This window comes from Equus przewalskii, chromosome 2 (assembly GCF_037783145.1).
Source record: "Equus przewalskii isolate Varuska chromosome 2, EquPr2, whole genome shotgun sequence".
NCBI classification, from domain to species: Eukaryota; Metazoa; Chordata; class Mammalia; order Perissodactyla; family Equidae; genus Equus; species Equus przewalskii.
Genome location: NC_091832.1, coordinates 32638450 through 32662987, shown reverse-complemented (window position 1 = coordinate 32662987; position 24538 = coordinate 32638450). Strand labels below are relative to the sequence as shown.

The 24538-nt window shown below is 53.2% G+C and overlaps 2 protein-coding genes across 14 annotated transcripts in view; one reads left to right on the top strand and one right to left on the bottom strand.

Moving 5' to 3' along the window:
* Positions 1 to 10675: 10675 nt before the first annotated feature.
* On the top strand, positions 10676 to 21849 carry LDLRAD2 (low density lipoprotein receptor class A domain containing 2). The gene is made up of 5 exons (XM_070609400.1): positions 10676 to 10757; positions 11553 to 11987; positions 15152 to 15283; positions 19978 to 20121; positions 20252 to 21849. The coding sequence occupies exons 1-5, from the start codon at positions 10676 to 10678 to the stop codon at positions 20479 to 20481; spliced, it is 1023 nt and encodes a 340-aa protein (XP_070465501.1). The 3' UTR covers positions 20482 to 21849.
* HSPG2 (heparan sulfate proteoglycan 2) overlaps positions 20866 to 24538 on the bottom strand; it is a 99305-nt gene continuing 95632 nt past the window's right edge. For all 13 annotated transcript variants that reach the window (XM_070599293.1, XM_070599368.1, XM_070599325.1 and 10 more), the window contains 6 exons: positions 23337 to 23412; positions 23153 to 23231; positions 22935 to 23005; positions 22665 to 22748; positions 22216 to 22319; positions 20866 to 22082 (listed from right to left, as the gene is read on the bottom strand). In XM_070599293.1, coding sequence (XP_070455394.1) covers positions 21910 to 22082; positions 22216 to 22319; positions 22665 to 22748; positions 22935 to 23005; positions 23153 to 23231; positions 23337 to 23412 — 587 coding nt within the window. In that variant the 3' untranslated portion in view covers positions 20866 to 21909. The remainder of the gene's footprint in view (positions 22083 to 22215; positions 22320 to 22664; positions 22749 to 22934; positions 23006 to 23152; positions 23232 to 23336; positions 23413 to 24538) is intronic.

Here is a 24538-nt window from a genome sequence, read left to right as displayed (position 1 = left end):
GCCTCTTTTTTTTTTCTGGCAGTAGTCCTCTTTTATTCAGAGAATAGTATGGAATAGCATGAGGACAGGACCCATGGGCAGTAAGAGCTGCCTAAATCAGGCTCTTGGGTCTGGCCCCATGACCCAGTGGTTAAGTTCACACCCTGTGCTTTAGTGGCACGGGGTTTGCCAGTTCAGATCCTGGGCACGGACCCAGCACTGCTTATCAAGCTATACTGTGGTGGCATCCCACATAGCACAACCAGAAGGACTTACAACTAGAATATACAACTATGTACTGGGGTTTGGTGAGGGGAAAAAAAAAAGAGGAAGATTGGCAACAGATGTAAGCTCAAGGCCAATCATCTTCCTCACCAAAAAAAAAAAAAAAAAATCAAGTTCTTGCCTCTCTCACCCCCAAAACCATTCATATGCAGGTCACCAAAGGCCTCCACATTGTTAAATCCAGTGGTAAGTGCACACTCTATTTTACTTGATCTGTCCATAGCATTTGACCCGGTTATTTACTCTTTCCTCTTGGAAACACTTTCTTCTCTTAACTTGCAAACACCACAGTCTCCTGGGTTTCCCAACACTCACTGGCCATTCTTTTTCGGTGTCCTTTGCTGGTTCTCTCTCATCTCTCTAACCGGTAAACGTGAGGAGCCCAGGTTTGTCCGTGGACCTCATCTCTAACTGCATTTACTCCCTGGGTGATCTGATCTCCTCCTCCCCATGGCCAGACATGACACTGCTCATCAAGCCATGCTGAGGCGGCATCCCACATGCCACAACTAGAAGGACCCACAACTAAAAATACACAACTATGTACTGGGGGCTTTGGGAGAAAAAGGAAAAATAAAATCTTTAAATGCTAGCTGTGTATTGATGACCCAAATTCCTGTCTCCAGATCTGAACTGGCTCCTTGTTTTGTCCACGGCAAATTATACCCAGAGACTGAGATTGTCCTTGCCAATAATTTATTTTCTGCGGATTCACTGTGGGAATTATAATAATAATATTTCATAAGCCAGCAGCATAAGGATAATGTCTCCTAGTAAACCAATAAAGAAAACATACTCCTGGCGCCAGCCCAGTGGCGCAGCAGTTAAGTGCGCACATTCTGCTTCTCGGCGGCCCGGGGCTTGCTGGTTCGGATCCCAGGTGTGGACATGGCACCACTTGGCAAGCCATGCTGTGGCAGGCGTCCCACATAGAAAGTAGAGGAAGATGGGCACAGATGTTAGCTCAGGGCCAGTCTTCCTCAGAAAAAAGAGGAGGATTGGCAGCAGTTAGCTCAGGGCTAATCTTCCTCAAAAAAAAGAAATATTCTCCAAACCAGTGATAGATTAATTACACTATTGTTCCATGCAAAGGGGAGATGAAAGAAATAAAGTCCAAGTTTAGTTGAGAGGTGACTTTCTGCAAGTTGGTTCTTGGTAGGGTCAGGCCTTCCAACCAAAAGCTGAGTATCAGCCACTGGCTTAGGTCCCTCACTGCTGGGGCGCAGCTCGTGGGTGATGGCCCAGGTTTGGGGCTGCTTGAAGGTTATTATTCCAGGGACTGTTAACAGCTTGCACGGCTGCCTGCAAGGAGGCGCCTCCCCAAGGCAGGGACGGATGTCCCTTCCTGACGCTGCCGTGTGATTTAACCCCACGGCCGGCCACGGACCCCCGGAGCCTGTGTCTCCAGATCTTCAGAGAGCTGCTTAGACTGTCAAAGAGCAGCCCTGCCCGGACCGAGCATTCTTGGTGGATCCTCACAAAGCCTTGGTATGTAAAGTGTAAATGCCCCTTACGGTGTCCCGGCTCCGCTCCTCCACGTGCCCCCATCGATAAGCCCCAACAAGGCCAATCCCTCCTCAGGGCAAAACAGCTTCAATAAGCCATAAACAAGTGGATCAAAACAGCTTCACATAAGCCATAAACAAGGGGGTTTGAAATCATAACACATCATAATCATTTGTTGTGACTACAGCACCCTCCTAAAACGCCAGGCTGGTGTATCCTTCTGCCCACTTGGCATCTCCAGTGTGTAATAGGTATTTTGCACTTTGCAGATCCAAAACATACCCTCATTCTACTTCCAGTCACCCCCAAACAGCCACCTGTAGTCGTTCCCATCTCGGCAGGAGGCAGCTCCATCCTTCCAGAAATCTGCAGGCCCCTTTAACCTCTTCCTCTTACATCCCTACCCAGTCCTTCCACAGATCCTGGACCTGCTTTCAGAACATAGACAGTGTAACCCCTGTATGGTTACTGTTACCACCTTGCTCTCACTGGGATTATTGCAGAGACTTCCTAGCTGGTCTCCCTGCTTTCACCCTTGCCTCTTTATAGTCTGTTCTTGGCACATAAACCAGATGGACATTCCTCTGCTCAAAAACTTCCATCTCATTCATGGCCCGAAGAGCAGTGCCACGTCTGTGCCCAGGATCTGAACCCCCGAAACCCAGGGCTGCCGAAGCGGAGCGTGTGAACTTAACCACACGGCCATGGGGCCAGCCCCCTGCCCTGCCTTCTTGAGGCTTGCTTTGTCACCTACTAAGTTTCAGGAATTGGGGGGGGGGGGGGGGAGGGGGAGCCTAGGAAGAAGGTGCAGAGGAACAGTTGCTAGATGTAAGGAGAATCAGACCTGGACATCTCAGCAGCTCAGGCAGCGGAGTGTCACGATGGGAACGGTCAGCCATATTATATACGCCTCTATTTTCCTCCCCATTTCTTGGATCTCTTCACAGTAAAATTAGTGAAAGAATTATTTACCCCCCGCACTGTCCAAGAGAAATATAACATGACCCACATACGCAATTTTAAGCTTTTTAGCAGCCACATTTTAAAAAGTAAAAAGAGGGGCTGGCCCGGTGGTGCAGCAGATAAGTGTGCACCTTCAGCTTCGGCGGCCCAGGGTTCACCAGTTCGGATCCCGGGTGTGGACATGGCACCGCTTGGCAAGCCATGCTGTGGTAGGCGTCCCACATATAAAGTAGAGGAGGATGGGCACGATGTGAGCTCAGGGCCAGTCTTCCTCAGCAAAAAGAGGAGGATTGGCGGCAGATGTTAGCTCAGGGCTAATCTTCCTTAAAAAAAAAAGTAAAAAGAAACTGGTGAAATTAATTTTAATAATATATTTAACCCAATATATCCAAAATGTTCACATTTCTACATGAAGTCAGTATTTTTTTTTTTTTTTTTTTGAGGAAGATTAGCCCTGAGCTAACTACTGCCAGTCCTCCTCTTTTTTGCTGAGGAAGCCTGGCCCTGAGCTAACATCCGTGCCCATCTTCCTCTACTTTATATGTGGGATGCCTGCCTCAGCATGGCTTGATGAGCGGTGCCATGTCTGCACCCGGGACCCCAGGCCTCGGAAGCGGAACGTGTGAACTTAACCACTACGCCACCAGGCCAGCCCCATGCAGAAGCTCCCTATGTATCCTGTCCTTTTGGGTTTTATGGAGGCTTCACTAGAGGCCTGATTAATTCAATCATTTGCTACTAGTGTTGGTGAACTCCATCTCAAACCCCTCTGTCTCCCATCCCCAGAGGCAGGGGTGGGGTAGGGTGGGGCTGAAAGTTTCAGCCTCTAATCAAGATTAGTTCCCCTGGCAACCAGCCCCATCCTTTGATTACCTAAGGTCCTTCGGAAAGTGGCCTTGTTAACATAAAGTCAGGTGTGTTACAAAGGACTTGTTACGAATAACAAAAGATAACTTTATCTCCTGAATCATTTTGGAAATTCTAAGGGTTTTAGGAGCTCCGTGGCAAGAATGAAGACCAAATCTATTATAAATCACAATATCACAGCTGGAGTTTTTCTAGCGTTTGTCCTGGGCCCTCTTCTATACCAGTCAATAAAAAAAGAAACAAAGAAATAAGTATAAACATAAATCAAATCATGTCACTCCATTTTGGCATCCTTTTGCACTTTGAAATGTCAGCCGCAAAACAATCAATAACCAATCTATAGATGGGAGAGATAAGGTGACCTTTACTTGAGCCAAAGAGAGGATCATAATCCTGGAAGGCAGTCTTCACAAAGGAAGGAAGCGTTCAGGAGAAACACGGTTTTCATTCAAGTCTTATATCTTTTTAGAACAAAGAACGTACGTTAAACACACCCAGGATACATTTTCATTAAAGTTTCAAGGAGGTATTTAGTTGCAAATTAGAAGATCAATAGGACCCTGATGTTGGGAAAGGGAATTATACTGGGAGTACTAATACAGCCTTACTGGCTTTGCAGGAGGGGAAGTATGCATTCTTTTTTTTTGCCGCCCCCCCCACCCCCCCGCCCCGAAGAAGCTTAGCCCTGAGCTAACATCTGCCAATCCTCCTCTTTTTCCTGAGGAAGACTGGCCCTGAGCTAACATCCATGCCCATCTTCCTCTACTTTATATGTGGGACGCCTAGCACAGCATGGCTTGTCAAGTGGTGCCATGTCCACACCCGGGATCCAAACTGGCGAACCCCGGGCCGCCAAAGCGGAACGTTCGCTCTTAACTGCTGCACCACCAGGCCAGCCCTGTATGCATTCTTATTTTAATGGTTAAAGCAGATGTCCAAAAGTGTGTTTGATAGGCCATAAATCAGGCTTTTTTTTTCCTTTTAGTTCAAGCCGAATCAGTTTTGAATGACAATAGTTACCCCCATACCCGAATATGTGACAATCTCTTGTCAAAATAAAACTTAAACTCCTTTTCATGACCTATAGGGCTATCGGAGGCAGAATAATGGTCCCCCAAAGATGTTGCTGTAGGTTGAATGTCCTCCCAAAATTCCTATGTTAAATCCTAACTCCCAGTGTGATGGTGTGAGGAGGTCGGGCCTGTGGGAGGTGATTAGGTCATGAGGGCGGAGCTCTTATGAATGGGATTAGTGCTGTTATAAGAGACCCGGAGAGCTCCCTCACCCCTCACCATCTGAGGATGCTGTGAGAAGATGACCACCTATGAACCAGGAAGCCGGCCCTCACCAGACACCCAATCTGCCAGCACCTCGATCTTGGACTTCCCGGCCTCCAGAACTATGAGAAATAAATTTCTGTTGTTTATAAGCCACCCAGTCTATGGTATTTTTGGTATAGCAACCCAAACGGAATAAGACAGATGTCTGGGTCTTAATTCCCAAACCTGTGAATATGTTACCTTATGCAGCAAGAGGGACTTTGCAGATGAGATTCAGTTAAAGATCTTATCTTTCTTTTTTTTTTTTTAAGGAAGATTTGCCCTGAGCTAACATCCGTGCCCATCTTCCTCCACTTTATATGTAGGACGCCTGCCACAGCATGGCTTGCCAAGCGGTGCGTAGGTCCACACCCAGGATCTGACCAGGTGAACCCTGGGCCGCTGAAGTGGAACTTGTGAAATTAACCGCTGTGCCACCAGGCCAGCCCCTTGGTTAAAGATCTCCAAATAGGGAGATGATCCTGGATTACTCAAGTGGGCCCAATGTAATATTACACACGGTCTTCATAAAAGGAAGGCAGGAGGGTCAGTCAGAGCAGATGCTGCATTGCTGACTTTGACGGTGAAAGGAGTCACAAGCCCAAGGAATGCAGGCAGCCTTTAGAAGCTGGAAAGGGCAAGGAAATGCATTCTGCCCTAGAGCGTCCAAAGGAAGGCAGCCCGGCACACACCCTGACGTTAGCTCAGTGAAACCCTTCTCAGACTTCGGACAGTTATCAACTGTTGCAAGCCACTAAGTTTGTGGTGATTTGTAACAGCGGTAACAGGAAACTAATACAACGGCCCTTTGCCATCTGGCCACTCCTCACTCCAACCTCGTGTTGTTGCTATCGCCTCATTCACTGAGCTTTAGCCGCAGCGGCCAGTGCCAAGTACTTCCCTGTCTCAGGGCCTTTGCAGTTGCTGTTTCCTCTGCTAGTAATCCTCTTCGCTCTGCCCCAGCTCTTAAGACCTCCAGCTCCTTCGGATCTCTGCTCAAACGTCACCTCCACAGAGAAGGCCTCTCTGACCAGCCTGTCAAGAGTAGACACTCCTCTCACACCCCTACTGTCACATCCTGTTTTTTTCTCTCGTAACGCCACATCTGAAGCGACCGTGTTTGCTTTGGTCTGTTTACTTGCTCACTACATGTCTTCCCTCTAAATTGTCAGCTCCTCAGGAGTAGGAACTTGCAGTCTTGCTCATTTCTATGTTCCCAGCACCCAGAACAGCGCCTGGCACATGGTAAGTACTTAAGAAATGGTTGCTGTGGGGCTGGCCCGGTGGCACGCAGCAGTTAAGTTCGGATCCTGGGTGTGGACATGGCACTGCTTAGCAAAAACCATACTGTGGCAAGCGTCGCACATATAAAGTAGAGGAAGATGGGCATGGATGTTAGCTCAGGGCCGGTCTTCCTCAGCAAAAAAAGGATTGGCAGCAGATGTTGGCTCAGAGCGAATCTTCCTCCAAAAAAAAAAAAGAAATGGTTGCTGAATGAATGAATGTGCCTCAGTCTGATTAAGGACTCATGTTCTAGTTCCCGAGATGTGGGTGGAAGTAGATTCTTTTTCCTAGATGAGGGAAGCTTCAACCTAGATGGACTCACAAAGTGTTTATGAAACACAAGCAGTTTTTAAAAGCTGTCATCCATTCTTCCAAGACGCAGTGGGGAAGAAAGGGGGCAATCCCAAGCCAACAATGGAAGTGAAGGGCTGGAGTGTGGGTAGGGGAGGGTAGGTAGAGTCAGGCCTGCTGTGTCCATGAGGTACCACTTGGGTGGGCACTGTAGACGAAACGTTGACACTTTTCCCTGCCGCCATTATGGGTCAGCAGTGTGTGATCACATTCTGGCGTTGGCTCCCTTTGCCCCCTGCTGTGTGAATTGGAACACCCAGGAGCTACTCTCCGAAGGCGGGGAGGAGCCAGGCCCTACAGCGAACAATGTTATTCTCACTCTGCTGGCTTTAATGCAACAATGTGGGACCCGACCAGAGGTAGCCCTTTGAAAATTACTTGTATTTTTCATAGAAAATTATTTATATTTATCATGGAATTATTCAATATGATAAAGGGTCGCCCAATATAATAATATCTTATTACTATTACTAGTGAAAGGCCACAGTGCCTTAATCTGTGCGTGGTGACTGTCGTGCCCCATAGTCACCTTCTCCTTGTCTTTCCCCTCAGCCGCTGCCTAGACCATCACTGTGGATTGCAGCTGACGTGACCCTCTGGCTACTGACCGTCCAGCACAGGTGAGTGAAGGACAGAATGCTCTGGGAGCAAGTGGCACCAGCACCAGGATTCCTACACTGGAAACCGCCTTTGCCGCGTGTATCAGTTTCCTGGGGGTTCCGTAAGAAATCCTACAAACTGGGGGCTTAGAACATCGGAAATTTATTCTTTCACAGTTCTGGAGGCCAGAAGTCCAAAACCAAGGTTTCTGCAGGGCCTGCGCCCCCTGAAGTCTCTAAGGAAGGACTTTACCTGGTCTTTTCAGCTTCTGGTGGCTCCTCATGCTCTCGGCTTGTGGCAGCGTAACTCCATTCTCTACCTGCATTTTTTTTCTTTGGGTGAGGACCTGCCCTGAGCTAAGTTCTGTTGCTAATCCTCCCTTTTTGCTTGAGGAAGATGGTCACTGAGCTAACATCCGTGCCAATCCTCCTCTATTTTGTATATTTTGTATGTGGGATGCCGCCACAGCATGCCTTGACAAGCGGTGTGTAGGTCCACACCCGGGATCTGAACCTGCGAACCCCAGCCTCTGAAGGGGAGCGTGTGAACTTACCCACTACACCACTGGGCCAGCCCTCCACCTCCATCTTCCCAGGTCTTCTTTCCTCTGTGTATGCCTCTCCTCTTCTTATGAGGACACCGGTCATTGGGTTGAGGGCCCACCCTAATCCAGTACAACCTCATCTTAACTAATTATATCTGGAAAGACCTTATTTCCAAATAAAGTCACATTCTGAGATTCTGGGTGGGCGTGAATTTTGGGTGGACATTATTCAACCACTACACTGTTTACAATCACTCTCCACTTCAGACCCTTGCTTTAATCGGTTGCAGGCAATCTAGCAAGCCCTAATATGTTGATCTTGACAGGATTACTGTGCATACTGGCTCTTGCCACCTCAGCCATTGGATGGTAGGTTTTGTGGAAATGCAAAGGAGGTGGGCGACCCTAGTCTGTGACACTGTTAAGGTGTGAGCGGGCCTCACTGGGACGGGGCAGCCCCCATCAGCTGGAACCGATAAGACGCTGTGGCCAGAACTGGGACATAATTCATAAACACATACACTCTACGGTCCCCCCCTGACTCTGTGACACATGCTTTACAACAAATCTGAATCAAAATTATCAGAATCATAGCAAACAATTCTTTAAGTATTTGAGAACATTGCAATGTGTCCCATCACTGAGGTCATACCGAGAGTCCCATGAATGCCCACGGCATAGTCTCACCATGCCAGGAAGAAACACAGCCCCATCCGTTGCATCTGTGTTGCAGTTGTCCCATCTTTCTCTTCAGCTTACCATGCCCAGCGCCTATGACCATCTGTGATATCCACTCTTATGGATGTTGCGCTTTTTCTTCTTCAAAGCCGTCCAAGAATCCTGTGATATTCTTATAAATCTTCCCCATCTTTTACTCCACTTGGCTCCCTTGAAGAAGGTGTTATCATTCCTGTTGGGTCTACTCTTAGGAGACGCCTGTGAGGTGAGGGGCTAAGCATAGACTCAGGCCGACATGGTCCATGTCTGGTGCTCTGTTCTTTTTTTTTTTTTTTGAGGAAGATTAACCCTGAGCTAACTGCTGCCTATCCTCCTCTGTCTGCTGAGGAAGACCGGCCCTGAGCTAACATCCATGCCCATCTTCCTCTACTTTAATACATAGGATGCCTACCACAGCATGGCTTTTGCCAAGCGGTGCGATGTCTGCACCTGGGATCCGAACCAGCGAACCCTGGGCCGGCCGCTAAGAAGCGGAATGTGCGCACTTAACTGCTGTGCCACCGGGCCGGCCCCATAGTGCTCTTTTCTTACTGGTATTTCTCTGATGGGGTGAGTTTCCCCATTGGAGATCCCCTGAGATTACGTGAACCTCGTCCAGGCCACCTGAGGAGTTATGGCTTTCTTTCCTTCCATGTGAAAGTGGAACATTGCTTTCTTTCTCGTGACAGTTGTAGTTGGGCTAACAAGGCGCATTAAAGTTATTGTAAAATGTCTATGGGTCTGTATCCGATCAGGGTTTTACCCAAACGGAGTGTTCATCACCTTGGCAATCAGGTTGCAAAGTCACCCTGTTAGGTTATGGTCAGTCTATTTACAGGAAGACTGCGTGCATGGTGTCAGATAATTATGCCAGTTACAGTGAAGCCACTGAGGGTGGTCAATAAATGCTTTTCTATTCTGAAAGAGATAACAAAAATCTGGGATCTGGGGCCGGCCCGGTGGCACAGCGGTTGAGTGCACACATTCCGCTTTGGCGCCTGGGGTTTGCCGGTTCGGATCCTGGGTGTGGACCCGGCACTGCTTGGCAAGCCATGCTGTGGCAGGTGTCCTACGTATAAACTAGAGGAAGATGGGCACGGATGTTAGCTCAGGGCTGGTCTTCTTTGGAAAAAAAAAAATCTTGGATCTTTACTCTCATTCCCCCATAAACTTTAATGTCTTTAAACTTGACTATAGGACTATATTTTGGCTGTTTGAAAAGCTCTAGGGTGTCAGAATAGTTGTTTATTATATAATTTAGATAAATTCTTCTGTTGGAACGATGTTCCACTTTCCACTTATTTCATCCCCTAGTCTGGATTTGGATGTTTCCTTAGTAATCCATTCAACTTTTTTTTTTTTGAGGAAGATTAGCCCTGAGCTGACATCTGCCGCCAATCCTCCTCTTTTTGCTGAGGAAGACTGGCCCTGAGCTAACATCTGAAGCAGAATGTATGCACTTAACCACTGTGCCAACGGGCTGGCCCAGAACACAGTTTTAATGGAGGCCAATGGACAAGAAGATATAAATAAGAAAAATAATTCTAGTGAGTGCTGATATAATAAATTTGGGGAGACATACCTGGGGGATAAGGAGGGAGGGCACTAATTCAGATTAGAGGTGGTCAGGGAAGTGTGGTCTGAGGAGGTGACATGTGAGCTGAGACCTGAAGGACCTGAAGAAGCCAGCCCTGGAATGCTATGGGAAAAGAGCCTTCCAGGTGGAGGGAACTGTGAGTGCAAAGGCCCTGAGGCAGGAATACTTTGTAATAGGGCAGACTCCTGGTCCAGTGCTCCTTTGCCACTTGCTGCGTCTCTAGGCCCTCAAAGAGGTCCCTTTGGTGCCCTGGGCCTCCATTAGGCTTAGTCCCTAAGGTGCTGACTTAACCAGGAAGGCAGTAGCTCTCTCAGGCTGTGGGTCCCCCTCCCAGAGGCCCTGTGGCTGACCCGGATCTGAGATTCCTGATTCCTGTCTGGCAGGGGGTGAGCAGACATCCTCCCCACCATCTCTCCCCAGGCTCCAGCCCCGGCCCCAAATCTCCATGACAACCCTAGACACAATCCTGACCTGAAGAGGATCTGGAAGGGCAGCACAAAGATCGCCGTGAAGAGACCAGAGGAGCTGGCCGACTGCCTCCCCTCGCTCCTCGCGTCCTGCAGCTTCCCCGCTGGCCTGGCCAGGCCCCACGCCCCCGTCTCCCCAAAGCCCCCAGACAGGACTCTGCAGGTCTGCCCCATTGCTGGGCACAGCAGGGCCCAGATGGCGGCCTGTCTCCCGCTGCTGCCCCCGAGGTTGCTGCTGCTGGGGGCAGCCGCCCTGGCTGCGTGTGCCCTGGAGACAGGTGAGCACGACGGGGCTGGGCTCAGGCGGCAGGAGATCCGGCCCCATCCCCCTCAGAGACTGTTTCCCCAGTCAGCACTCACCCTCACCGGCTGGGACCTCTTGAATCGGGGGAGGCTGGGAAACCCTGTGCCCGGTCTGGTCTTGCCTGGCACTCCCAAGTCCCCCCCAACCCCTTTGGTAGGCTGGAGCCCCAAGTCACTCAGAAGCAGGGCTCGGGGCGGGGGGACAGCCCTCAGGCCTGGGCACGGAAAACACGGTGGGCTTTGGGGTCGGACAACCCTGCATTCACACACTCACGCTGCCTCCTCCTGCATTTCTATCCTTGGGACCCTCGTTTCTACTCTAAGTCTCAGTTTCTTCAGTAGTAAAATGGGGTACTAATGGCCCCCTGCCCCTTGAGAGACTTTATTAGGGTGCATGTAACTGACAAGAGGTGCCTGAACTGACAAGAGACTGTTTAGTGTCTTTATCGTCCTGCTTACGGTAAACGTTCGTACCATGGCTCTGGAAAACGTGGTCATGGAGGGCTGCAACATCATAGACTGTCTATCCATAGTATCTCTCTAAAATCCGGAAAATTCTGAGACATATCCTAGAGTTTTTGAATAAGAGAGTGAGGACTTAAATTATTTAATCCTCACAAAAATTCGGATTGCTTAAGCAACCCCTTTTACCGATAAGGAAACTGAGGCTCAGAGAGGGTGAGCGACTTCGCGGGGTCACACCGCGGGCGGGGCGGGGGCGGAGCCCAGCCCGCGGCCGCGCGCTCCAGGCCCGGTGCCTTCCTCTGCAGCCGACCTGGCGGAGCGCTGCGGGCACACGTGGCGCGGGGACGCGCTGCTGCTGCGCTCGCACTCCGCGTCGCGCAACTTCTACTTCGTGGCCCCGGACACCGACTGCGCGCTCTGGGTGCGGGCGGCGGCCCCCGGCGACAGGATCCGCTTCCAGTTCCGCTTCTTCCTGGTCTACAGCCTGACGCCCCCGTCTCCGGCGCCCCCCGCGCCCAACGCCTCCTCCCCGGCGCCGGCCGACCCCTGCGCCCCCGGCTCCTACCTGCAGTTCTACGAGGGCCCGCCGGGGGCGCCCCGGCCCCTGGGGGCCCCGCTCTGCGGCCTGACCATCCCCGCCCCGGTGGCGTCCTCGGGGGACTACCTGGGCCTGCGCCTGGTCACCAGAGGCCGCCAGCCCCGCGTGGACTTCGTGGGCGAAGCCACCTCTTTCCGGCTGGGTGGGTTGGAGCGGTCGGCCAGGACCCGGCCTCGGGGGTGGGGTCGGGGGTGGCAGCTGCGGCCTGGGGCCGGGATGGGGCTGGCGCTCCGGCTCCGGAAGATGGAGGGGGCTTGGGCCTAACGGAGGGAAGGAGGTGGGGACAGGTGGCGGGGTTAGGGGCGTCCCAATAGGGACATTCCAGGCCCAAAGGGCCAACCCCATCAATCTGGCTTCCATGGGTGTGTATGTCACACCGCCCTACCAGTCCCTGGTGCACACACTCACTCACACTCACGCATTCACACACAACTCATCCCCATGCAACTCCTGGACTCACACCTCATGCTCTAGCCCCACCCGCTCACACACACTGTCCATGTACACAGCTCACACCACGTACACGCGTACACCCGACTCCACACCTTGCACTCCCACACTGCAATACACAACCCACACACTGCACACTGACACACTCAGTTCACCTCACACACGCCTCCTTCACGCACAGTTCCACTTTGCTCCCTTAGACGCAACTCATTCACACACTCTCGTGTGCACGTCGGCTCCTCTGTCCTGGTCAGCCCTTCAGATGTTTGCCAGCGGCCGGCGTTGGGACTCTGGAGATCCTAAGTGACAGAAACTGATGGCTCGTTCGGCGTGGCCTTTGGTCCTTTGCACGCCAGTCTCCTCTGTCCCTCGCAGCAGCTCTTCTGTGCTGCGTTCTGGCCCTCAGACTGGCGGGTGGGCAGCAGGCTCGGTGGGTCCGGTAAACGCCCCAGGCAGAGCGGCACGCCCTAACTGCTGGAGGTGTCCTCTTGCTCACGCTGGGTTCAAGGCTTTAGCCACGGCAGGTTCCCCCAGGACTGGAGACACAGCTCACCCATGTCACGGCCCATGTCACAGCCGATGTCACAGCAGAGGCTGTGTCCAGGGATGGCGAGCGGATGAGCTGCTGAAGTCCAGAAGATTCCACAACCATGGAGAAGCTTTGTCTCCATCTCTGGCAAAATATCCAGACTGGAGAATTAAGCATGGGGTTGTGAGCACTTCGAGACGAGAACATGGGGGCTCTGAGAGCCAGGACAGGTCCAGCAGGAACTAGACCTTGACATGCCAGGCCCTGGCCAGCCCTTCAGCCCGGAGGTGCTCAGAGAGCACCCCCGTGCGTCTCGTGTGTCTCTAGTCACGTCCCACGTCCCGCCTTCCTTCTCCCCTGGAATCGTGCATGGTCTGAATTTTGGCTTTTAGACTCTCTCTTGCCCATTAGAGTCTCTGGCTCAGGGATGAACCTTATGAAATTTTGGGGTCATGACTGGTGGTGCCTGGGTCCCCTTTTCTGGATCCTGTCGGCTGCCACATGCCAAGGTTCCTATCACGGACGTTGTTTTTGCAAACAGCTCTCACTGGCAGGTTGGATATCACGCCCTCCTCCTGCCTCTCTCCCTCCCTGTGGCCGTGCCTGCTTGGTGGCCCTGCCCCCTTGGGGTGCAGCTGTCAGCCAGGGAGGCCGAGAATGTGGCAGCTGCTCTGTGTTCTGCAGGATTGGGCTCTGAAAAGAAGGTGACAGTGCAGAAGCCCTAATGCGACTCTGGTGTCCTCGGGTCAGTTTTGTCATCGGAATGAGGAAAGGTTCATTTCACACCCTCGGGCCACACGCACAGTGTCAATCACTTATACCTGCAAGCACGCCCTGCCTGGTTCGTGCACACGCTCTTACACTGACACTCACACGTCTCCCCATCCGTCTCCACTACTACTGTTTTCTCTCACAGACATTCATTCTTACACCTATACACCTTCTATATATTAGAGTGTCCACTTTCATTTGCAGATGAAAGAAACCCAACTCAAGTAGGCTTAAGCCTAAGAAGAATTTTGAGGTTCCTGTAACTGGGATATTAAGGTGTTGGTTCAGGTATAGCTGGATCCAGGAGTTCAAGTAATTTCACCTAGGCTGTGTCTCTTTGTTTTCTTCTACCTTTGCATTGTGTGGGTCCATTTGGCTTCCATCTCAGGCAGCTCCTCTTTCTACTTGGCAGCAAAGGCACCCTGCAGCTCCAAGTCCACAATCACCCCCACAGCTCTAACCTCAATGAGATAGAGAGGAAGCACCTTTTCTTATGGTTCTAGCAAAAGCCTGGGGCCAAATCTGATTAGTCATGGCCAGGAAATGGATGCTCTGATTGGCAGGCCCCCCACTGGGACATGGTGTTGGTCAGTCCCACCTGAACCAGCTTTTCTGCACAGAATGGGATTCGGGTAAGCCAACCCATCTGCCACGCCCTGCGACCGAGTCACATAATTCTCTCACCCAGGTGCTTATTCATTCACCTAGCAAATATTAACGTGCCAGGTGCTGTTCTAGGCTCTAGAGATACAGCAATGAACAAAAGAGAAGTCTCTGTCCTCTTTGAGCTGACGTTCTGGGGCAGACAGACCAGAAACAAGTAATCAAGTAGATCCGCATTCTGCAGAGGTGGCGAGTGCCGCCGAGGAACCCAAACCCGGAGAAGGAGGCGGGTGCTGGGGCACGGGGTTCTCAGCGGAGGTTCGGGAAGGCCTGCGGATAAGAGAAATCTGAGTGGAGACCCAAAGGGAGCGAGCCCTGCAGTTACCTGCGGAGGAGAATGCCGGGCGGAGCTGATGGCCAGCGCTGAGCCCTGAGCGAGGGTTTGCTTGGAGTCCGGGTTCGCTGGGCTACCGTGGGCCCTGTGCATCACACATGCAGACACACTCCCACCCACTGTGTGCCACAGTGTGTATGAACATGGGGCTGAATTCCTACTCTGCTACTTATGTACAAGCTGTGTGGCCTTGGTCAACTGACCTAACCTCCCTGTGCCTAGTCTTCTCATCTCTGAAATGGGGTTAATTACAGTATTTACCCCCATAGGGTAATTGTGAGAACGTAATGAGCTAGGATGGGAATAAAGTGTTTAGAACCACACCTGGCCTGGAGAGGACTCAATAAGTGTCAGCTGCCAGCATCAGCATCCTTATGATCACACGTGTCTCCCATGAAATGTCCATCCGCACTCCCACGTGGATGCACGTGGAAACAGCCCCCCCCCCCCCCCCCCGCCAACGCACACCTCCTGCATTCCCTCGCTGTAGGACCCCACACCTCCCTGGGTCATGGGCTGGCCCAGGGTCCTCATCTCATGCCTTCCCTCTCGGCCTCAGGATCCTGTGGTGCCTACTTCCGCTGTGGGAATGGCAGGTGCATCCCCCGGAGCCTGGTGTGTGATCGCTGGGGCCTGGACAACTGTGGCGACGGCAGTGATCAGGCTCCCTGGCCCCCAGCGGACTGCAGAGGTGAGTGACAGGTGTGGCCTGGGCCCCGCTGAGCAGCTGATAGGGAGGCTGGGCTGACTCCCCTTCCCTGGGGCACAGCCTGAGTGGGGGATGGAGGCAGGGGTGCAGCAGGAGAGACTAAGGGGAAGTGCATTAGTGGGCAATCTGGATCAGACCACCTGAGGCTCAGAGCAAGTCAGAGCTGGGACGATGCTAGAGATGATCTAGTCCAGCTGCTTCCACACGATGGATTAGTGGTGGAAGCTTTTCCTAAATGGAGCCTTGCACGGAGGCCTGAGACATCAAAAGGAGAGATGCTCTATTTACTGCGCGTGGGGGGCCCGGGGCCGACTCATGTCCCACTGAGGGACCTGAGTTTGACCCTTAAGACTTACTTTGAAAACCATTGATTTAGTCTGACTCCCACATTTTACAGATGAGGAAATTGAGGCCTAGGGAGAAGAAATGACTTGCCCAAGGTCATAGAGTCATCAAGTGACATGACCAGGAATGGTCTCTGTGGATAGAACGGACCAGTATAGGTCACCCAGAAATATCCTTCTTGGGAATCTGGAGATGCCCCATCCCCAGTCAGGAGTGGGATAGAGGCAGGGCTGCCATGTCTGGTTGAACAGGTTGTTTACTGCAAAAAGGTGCCTGAGGGGTGAAATCCAGCTTCCCAGGACCCCGACCCCTCACTCACCTCCCAAGCCACTCCTCAGCCTCCTTCACAGGTTCCTTGTTAGCTCCCTGACACTGTGCTTTGTGCCATGAGGCCCAGGTCCTACATCCTCTCCGCCTCCACCCACGCTCATTCCCTTGGTGGTCTCCTTTATATTGTGTCGCCAGCTGGACTTGTCTTTGAACTCAGTTACATAACCACCTCCCTACTCACATCTCCACATGGACGTGTGGGCGGCATCTCAGACTTAACTTGCCCCAAACTGAACTTCTGGTCCACAGCCACCGCATCCTGCTCGTCACCAGTTTCCCTTCTCACCAAAGCTGCAGAGTCCCCCTTTACTCTTTTTTCCCTCTCAGCCCATGGGCATCAGCATCATGAGGATGTGTCTGATGTTTTGCTCACGGTAAGACCGGAGTTATGGGTTACTAGGAGGAAGACCACAGAGGTACAGCGTCATTTCTGTCACATCCTATCACAGGTACATGCTCCCAGCATCATTCACAGCTGCTGATATTGGCCTTGACACCTGGCCGAGGTCGTGTTGGTCAGGTGTCTCCACTGTTACTCTTCCTGCCTCCCCTTGCCATGTGTCCTTTTTGGAAGGAGGTCACTCTGCATAGCCTGCACTTAAGGGGTGGGGAGTTAAGCATCTCTGCCAGAGGAACCTTAAAAAAATTTTATTGAGGGGCCGGTCCCATGGCTGAGTGGTCGAGTTTGCACGCTCTGCTTCGGCGGCCCAGAGTTTCGCCAGTTCGAATCCTGGGCGCGGACATGGCGCCGCTCGTGGGGCCATGTGGAGGTGGCATCCCACATGTCACAACTAGAAGGACCCACAACTAAAAATACGCAACTATGTACCAGGGGGGCTTTGGGGAGAAAAAGGAAAAATAAAATATTAAAAAAAAATTTTATTGAGATATAATTGACATGTAACATTGTATGTTAGTTTCAGGTGTAGAAGATGATGATTTGGTATCTGCATATATTGCAAAATGGTCACCACAAGTCTAGTTAACATCCGTCACCACACAGAGTTACAAATTTCTTTCCTTGTGATGAGATCTACTCTCTTAGCAACTTTCAAATATACCACACGGTATTGTTAACGAGTCCCAGTGCTGTATATGACATCCGCATGATTTATTTATTTTATATCTGGGAGTTTGTCCCTTTTGACCCCCTTCAGCCATTTCTCCCACCCGCCACCCCCAGTCTCTGGCAACCACCAGTTTCTTCTTGTATCTATGAGCTTGTTTTTCTTTTTTAGATTCCACATCTAAGTGAGATCATACGGTATTTGTCTTTCTCTGTCTGACCTATTTCACTTAGCATATTGCCTTCAAGGTCCATCCATGTTGTTGCAAATGGCAAGATTTCCTTCTTTTTTTTTTTTTTTTTATCACTGAGTAATATCCGTACATATGTATCCACTCATCCACCGACCAGCCCTTGGGATGCTTCCACGTCTTGGCTGTTGTAAATAAGGCTGCAATGAACATGGGATGCAGATATGTCTTCAAGTTAGTGTTTCCATTTCCTTCGGATAAATACTCAGAAGTGGAACCGCCGGACCACGTGGTGGTTCTGTCAGAGGAGCCTTCTAAAACACTAAGTCAGATCACGTCCCTCCTGCGCTCGGAGCCCTCCACCCTCCTCATCTCACTCAGCTGGAGCAGAGCCTCCCGGGGGCCCACAGGCCATGTGCCATCTGGCCTGTCACCTCCCTGGGCCCTTCGCTTCTCTGGCCCTGCCCCTCCCCCGTGCCTGCTGGCTTCCTCAGCGCCTCCCCACTGGCCCTGCAGCTCCCCCCACGCTCCTGTCTCGTCCTACCTCTGCTCTCTTCCCTGGCTCTTTCCTCGGCCTGGAAGCTGTTCCCCAGAGATTAACACCTCATCCTGAAGGTCTCTGCTTAACCCTCACTCTCTGTGAGCTCTTTCCTGACACTTTTATTAAGAATAGCAACTCTGTGACCACTGACAGATGAATGGATAAACACAATGTGATATGTCCACACAATGGCATATTATTCAGCCCTGAAAAGGAAGGAAATTCAGACACATGCTACAGCATGGACGAAGCTTGAGGACATTATGCTAAATGAAATAAGTTGGACACAAAAGGATAAATACAGTATGATTCCAATGGTGTAAGACACCTAGAGTAGTAAAAATCACAGAGACAGACAGTAGAATGGTGGTTGCCAGGGGCTGGGGGAGGGAGAACCGAGAGTTAGTGTTTAATGGGTGTGGAGTTTCAGTTTTACAAGATGAAAATACTTCTGGAGATGGACAGTGTTGATGGTTGCACAACACATTGAATGTCCGTAATACCACTGAACTGTATTCTTTTTTTTTTTTTTGAGGAAGATTAGCCCTGAGCTAACATTGGCTGCCAGTCCTCCTCTTTTTGCTGAGGAAGACTGGCCCTGAGCTAACGTTCGTGCCCATCTCCCTCTACTTTATATGTGGGACGCCTGCCACATCATGGTGTGCCAAGCTGTGCCGTGTCCGCACCTGGGATCCCAACCAGTGCACCCTGGGCTGCCAAAGTGGAACGTGTGCACTTAACTGCTACACCACCGGGCTGGCCCTGAACGGTATTCTTAAAAATGGTTAAAATGGTAAATTTTTTTTTTTTTAAGGAAAATTAGCCCTGACCTAATATCTGCTAGCAATCCTCCTGTTTTTTGCTGAGGAAGACGGGCCCTGAGCTAACATCCGTGCCCATCTTCCTCTACTTTATATGTGAAAATATGTCGAGTGGTGCTATGTCTGCACCTGGGATCCAAACCAGTGAACTCCAGGCCGCTGAAGCGGAACATTTGCACCTAACTGCTGTGCCACCGGGCTGGCCCCTCATTTTTTTTTTTGCGGAGGAAGATTCGCCCTAAGCTAACATCTGTTGCCAATCTTCCTCCTTTTTTCTTCCTTTCCCCCCAAAAGCCCCAGCACCTAGTTGTGTATACTTGTAGGTTCTTCTGTGTGAGCCGCCACCACAGCATGGCTACTGACAGATGAGTGGTGTGGTTGCGAGCCTGGGAACTGAACCCGGGCCGCTGGAGCAGAGCATGCTGAACCACTAGGCCATCAGGGCTGGCTCTAAACTTTATGTTTTGTATGGTTTACCACAATTTTAAAAAATGGCAATGCTGCCCCTCACCAACACGCCGTGTCCTTTTCCCCTAACTTTTCTCCGCAGCACCTAACTCCATTTGACGCAGCATCTAATTTGTGCTTTGTGTCTCCTCACACTAACAGGCCAGTTCCAAGAAGACAGTTTTGTCTGTTTTGTTCACTGTCGCGTCCCCCAGTCCCTAGAGCAATGCCTGGGGTACAGCAGATGCTCAAGAAATACTAGTCAAATGAGTGGAAGAATGGACCTCTCTTGCCTCAGTTTCTTTATCTGTAAAATGGGGGTGACAGCAGCTGGCCCGGTGAGGCAGCAGTTAAGTTCACACATTCTACTTTAGCGGCCTGGGGTTTGCCGGTTCAGATCCCGGGTGCAGACATGGCACCACTCGGCACGCCAGGCTGTGGTAGGCGTCCCACCTATAACATAGAGGAAGATGGGCATGGATGTTAGCTCAGAGCCAGTCTTCCTCAGCAAAAAAGAGGAGGCTTGCCCGCAGATGTTAGCTCTGGGCTAATCTTCCTGAAAAAAAAAAAGGGGAGGGTGACAAACCTCACCTTTCAGAGTCACGTGAACTTTAAGCGAAAGACTCCAGGTAAAGGGCCAGCACTGAGCACCGTGTGACAGAAAACACTGGATCCCTGCGCACCCTCCTTCCTGAGAAGCAGTTCCGTGCACAATCCCCAAGCCCCGGAGCTAGACGGCGAGCTCAAGTCCTCCCCTCTCACTTCCGGCTCTGTGACCTGGGCAGGTGACTTAACCTCAGTGCCTCACTCCCCTTATTGGTCAAACGGAAACACTAACAGTAACAAACTCAGAGAGGTTTCAGGAGGATGAAAGGAGATGTCACCACGCCCGCCAGGCAGTCCTCCGTGTGTCAGCCCTGCTACTTCCCCTGCAGGTCCCAGCGGGGCAGTGAGGACCGACACCTCCGAGCCGCTGACCCTCTCCCCGACTCTCGGCTCTGCAGGCCACCTCCGGAGTGCAGCCAGGAGGAGTCCCCCAGCAGGCCGGGACCCTGCACAGCAGGATGCCGCTCCCGGAGGTAGGTGGCTCCAGGTGACCACCTGCTCCCACTCCTCCCACCAAGACCCCACTTGTCCCTGTGCAGGCGATGGGGACAGGGTCAGCGGGCCAGGCTGAGGCCTGAGTGGACTCTCCCCTTCCTCCCACAGGTCCCCGGTTGCAGGGTGTGGCGCTGGCCTCCTCGCTGCTCCTGGCCTCTGCCGGCCTCTTCATGGGCCTCCTCTGGTGCTGGGGCTCCCTGAGCTGGCTGGCCTGGCGGGCTGGTGCCCGTGGCCCCTGTCCCAGCTGCACCATCTGTTACATGTGTCCTGGTCAGGTGGCCCCTGGGGGCCTGCAGCTGGGTGGGCCGACCTTCCAGGGCCAGGCGGGCCACCCCTAGAGAGGCTGCGGGCATCAGAGGAAGGGAGTGGGCTCTGGGGTCACACAGACCCTGGGTTCCACCCCCACCCCCTGGAGGCCTGCTTGACCTTGGGCAGGTCGCTTAGCCCTCTGAGACTCAGTCTGTTCCTCTGGAAAATGGGATACTCCTGCCTCACATGGTTCGGGAAGGCCACCGGAGGGAACTGGGCCTGCAGCTGGTGGCAGCTGGCGCCCTGCTGTTCAGCGAAGGGCAAGGCCTCCACGCCCAGGGCAGGCAGCATGGCCTCACTCATCTGAAGCCACCTGGCTTCCCTCCTGGACTTCACCTGCCCTGCTCCACCCCACCCCGGCCCACCTCGGTTTCCACTGGTCAAGCCCTTGTCAAGGACACAGGAGACAGCCCTGGCGGGGATAGCACCGTTTATTAAGAAAGATCAAGACAAAGACCACAGGAAGGTCCCTTCTAGGACACAGAGGCCAGGCATCCCGACCCCACATCTGGGGCTGCTGGTGGGGAGGGCGCTCGCTTGCCCCGAGTTGGGCCCTCAGGCTCCCACAGGTGGGGCAGGGCTGTCATGTTCCCTTCCTGTCCCTCCCAGTCATGAGTTGTGGCTTCCCCTACCCAAGGCACTAACTCTTTCCGACCACCAATGCCCTCCTCCCCCCATGTCCCCTGGGCCTTCACTTCCAGATCGGTGGGGGGATGCGGCCTGGTGCTGGCGGGGAGACCCTCAGTGCTGGGCTCTGCCTGGGCAGCTCCTGCTCAGAGTTGGGATGGTTTCCCTTGCAGCCCCTGAGGGGGGGGGGCCCTGGGCTCGTGTTGGGTGGGGGAGGTGCAGGCCAGGAGGGCTTGGTGGGAGGGGGTGGCTGCCAGGGGAAGGTGACCCGTTGGAGAGGCAGAGGGGGCTGGGACAGGGGCCGGCAGGGGTGGGGACTGCCTGCCCAGGGGTGAGCTGCCTTTTGCTCCACAGTTGGCACTAAAGAGCTTTCCCAACCCAGAGGATGCTGACAAAGGCCATCACAGGCCTCCTGCTCCAGGGAGCTGCTGGGGCCCCAGGCTGGAAGCCGAGGGTGACTCCCGTGGGAACGAGGGCTGCCCAGGAGCTGCTCGACTGGACAACCCAGCTCCACCTCGGGGGCTTGACTGGTGGGGGCAGTTCTGAGCCCACTCAGCCACCGTGCCAGACCTTCTCCTGGGTCCTGGTGGCCCTCTGAGGCGCTGCTCCCATCTCACCTGCCCTGCCCGCCAGCCTGCGGCTTTGCCCAGGTGTGTCTGTGTGTGGGGGGTGGCGTGCCCACCCTCCAGTCCAGCCCAGGGCAGTAGCAGCAAAGCGTGGCATCGCCTCAGTTTCTTACAAAATAGTCATAATAATAATATTAATAATAATATACTCGACGTTGTGGGGCTGGGGCGCTGCCCGGGAGTCCGTGTGGGGCAGGCGGCTGCCTATGAGGGGCAGGGGCGCGTGTTGGCCCCCGCCTGGGCGCGGTGCTGCAGGTCCAGGGGCTGTGGGGGCGGGGCGCCGGGCCGGGCCGAGTGCAGCACCAGGTTCTTGATACAGCCCGTGATGCCCGAGGAGAACCTGCCCCCAGTCAGCGTGGCCACGTCGGGGGCTCCGCCTGTGGGGAGGGGAGAGGACGGGCCTGTCAGCTCCGGGGGCTCGGGAGGCAAGGAAGGCCGGGTGCCCCAGCTCTGCAGCAGCCCCATCCCCTCCCTGCCCCGAGGATGGGGCCCCAGGAGCCCAGGACTCACCGATGTAGATGCTGCCCTTGGTGTTGACTGCCACGTTAGGGCCTGGGGACTGCCCGCTGACCAGCTCCTCGCCGTCCACCTGGATGGAGCCTCTCCGGCCCTCTCTGCAGGGCAACCGGGTCAGGCCCCTCACCACCAATTCCCCAGGAGAGTCCCCTCCCTCTGCCACAGAGACTCCAGATGGAGAAGTCTGCCCCTTCCCCATTAGTTCTTTCCTTCCCCACCTGGATGAGATCTGGCACCACAAACAGCTTCCTAGCTCCCCACCCAGGCTTCCTCCATCCCCTGGGGTACTTGCCCGTCCACCCCCCATGGAGTTCGTCCTGCCCTGGAGGTCTGTGCTCTGGCTGGTGGGCTTTCCCTCGACTGTGGCTTCAGGTTCTGGTGGGGAGCATCCTGTCTCAGTCTAGAACTCTGGGCCCCTCAAGCCTAGGGCCCAGCTCCCTTACCGCAGTGCCGTCACCCGATGCCACTCGCCGTCATTGATGGGGTCCTCGGAGACAAGACGGGCCTCCCCACTGCCCAGCTGGTAGCTGCAGTCACACAGGCCCAAGAAGGTGTGAGCTGGGGCAGGACTGGATGGGGTGTGGGATGGTGGTGGTGTGCAGCTGGGGCACTGGAAGCTGCAGCTTCTTGTGGGAGGAGCCAAGGGGCCGACCAGAGGGGAAGCCACCGATGGTGTGAGGGGGGCCGGGGAAGGGTCAGGTGCCAGGACCCACCTGAAGACAAGGTGCCCGTCCTGAAGCCCGAGACTGATGAAGTCCTTGCCTCGGCTGGCCTCTCCCACCTCCTGCCAGGGAAGCACAGAGTCTCTGGGGTCCCCAGCCTGCAGAGCCGAGGCCCTCGACAGCTATGGCCTCCACCTTTCTCTCTCCCACTGCCCGAGCCACCAGGAGGCAGGGAGCCCTGAGAGCCCGGGCTCGACACCCACACTCACCACGCCCTGCCAGAGCAGGAGGCCACTGGCCGTGCTGGTCCGAACCTCCAGCTCGATGGTCTCGGGAACTTCGGGCAGGCTGTGGTGGGGGAGAGAGTGAGGGGCAGAAATCCCAGAGGCTAGATCCTCTCCCTGCAACCTGTCCCCTCCCTGGGCCCACGGGCTGTCCCAGCATCCATCTCACCTCCTGGAGAGGACATGGCCGGGGAGAGCTAGGAAGCCGTCATCATGGAAATAGGCTGCGTACTGCCCAGGGGCATCTGTGGGAGGAGGGGGTGATGGTGAGGCACCTCGCCAGCAAGGAGCATCCATCTCAAATCGGTTCCCTGACCTGCCTCCACCCCGACATGAACTACGACGGGGACTCGGAACCTGCAGTCCCTGGAGACCAAGAGGCCGTGGACAGAATTTAGGGGCCTGCGAACTTGGATGGGAAAATCCTACAGCTCTATTTTCACTCACTCGTCACTGAAGTTTAGCAGGTCCTTCAATTACACATGGAGGCACCCAACCGAGGGAGCAGCAGCAGGACCCGGGACTTTGTCACTATAGGAGGTATCCTTATGGCAGGACAGTGGTTGCAAATATTTCAAAACGTCGCTTATGCTTATTGAAACTGTGGTAGCTCTTAGGCCCACGACTCGATCTTGTTATTTAATGTGTTAATAAAGAAGCACATATGTTACAAATCAGAACACTTTGCATATTTTGGGAACCTTATTTTGGTATAACTGGTTTCCTCTGAAATCCTCTGTATTTCATTTGATGCGGTCAGTACGGTCCAGGGAGGTGACCAACCGTCCCCATTTGCCGAGTCCTGTCCTGGTTCGAGCTCTGGAAGTCCCACATCCTGAGCAGCCCCTCAGTCCTGAGGAGCCAGGACAGTTGGGCACTAGGTCCGTGGCATATAAAAGGGTCAGAACCTTTGCGTTCCCTCCATCTTATGTGTGGGAGGACAGGCTCCGGGGGGAGGGACTTGCCCAGGAAGTGGGAAGCCTGGACGGCAACCTGGACCTTTCGGCTCCAACGTCCACACTGTGGGTGGCTCCAACATCCCCAGCCCTGCTCAGACCCATCCCACAGGCCAGCGCTGGCCCCTGTGGGCCTGGCAGCTACAAGGGGTGGGGACACTTTGCCACCTGTCACCAAATGATGAGGATAACAGCTAACACTTACTAAGCACCTGCTACGTGCCAGTCATAGTGCAGGGAGCTTCACGTCCAGCTGCAAACATCGTTTCATCTAACTTGATCCTTATAACCACCTATGACTTAGATATGATATTAACAAAAGCTAACATTCTGTACCCACTCTGGACGAGATGTTGTTCTAAGCATTTTAAATACATTAAGTCATTTTACTTTCACAAAATTCTATCCAAAGCTT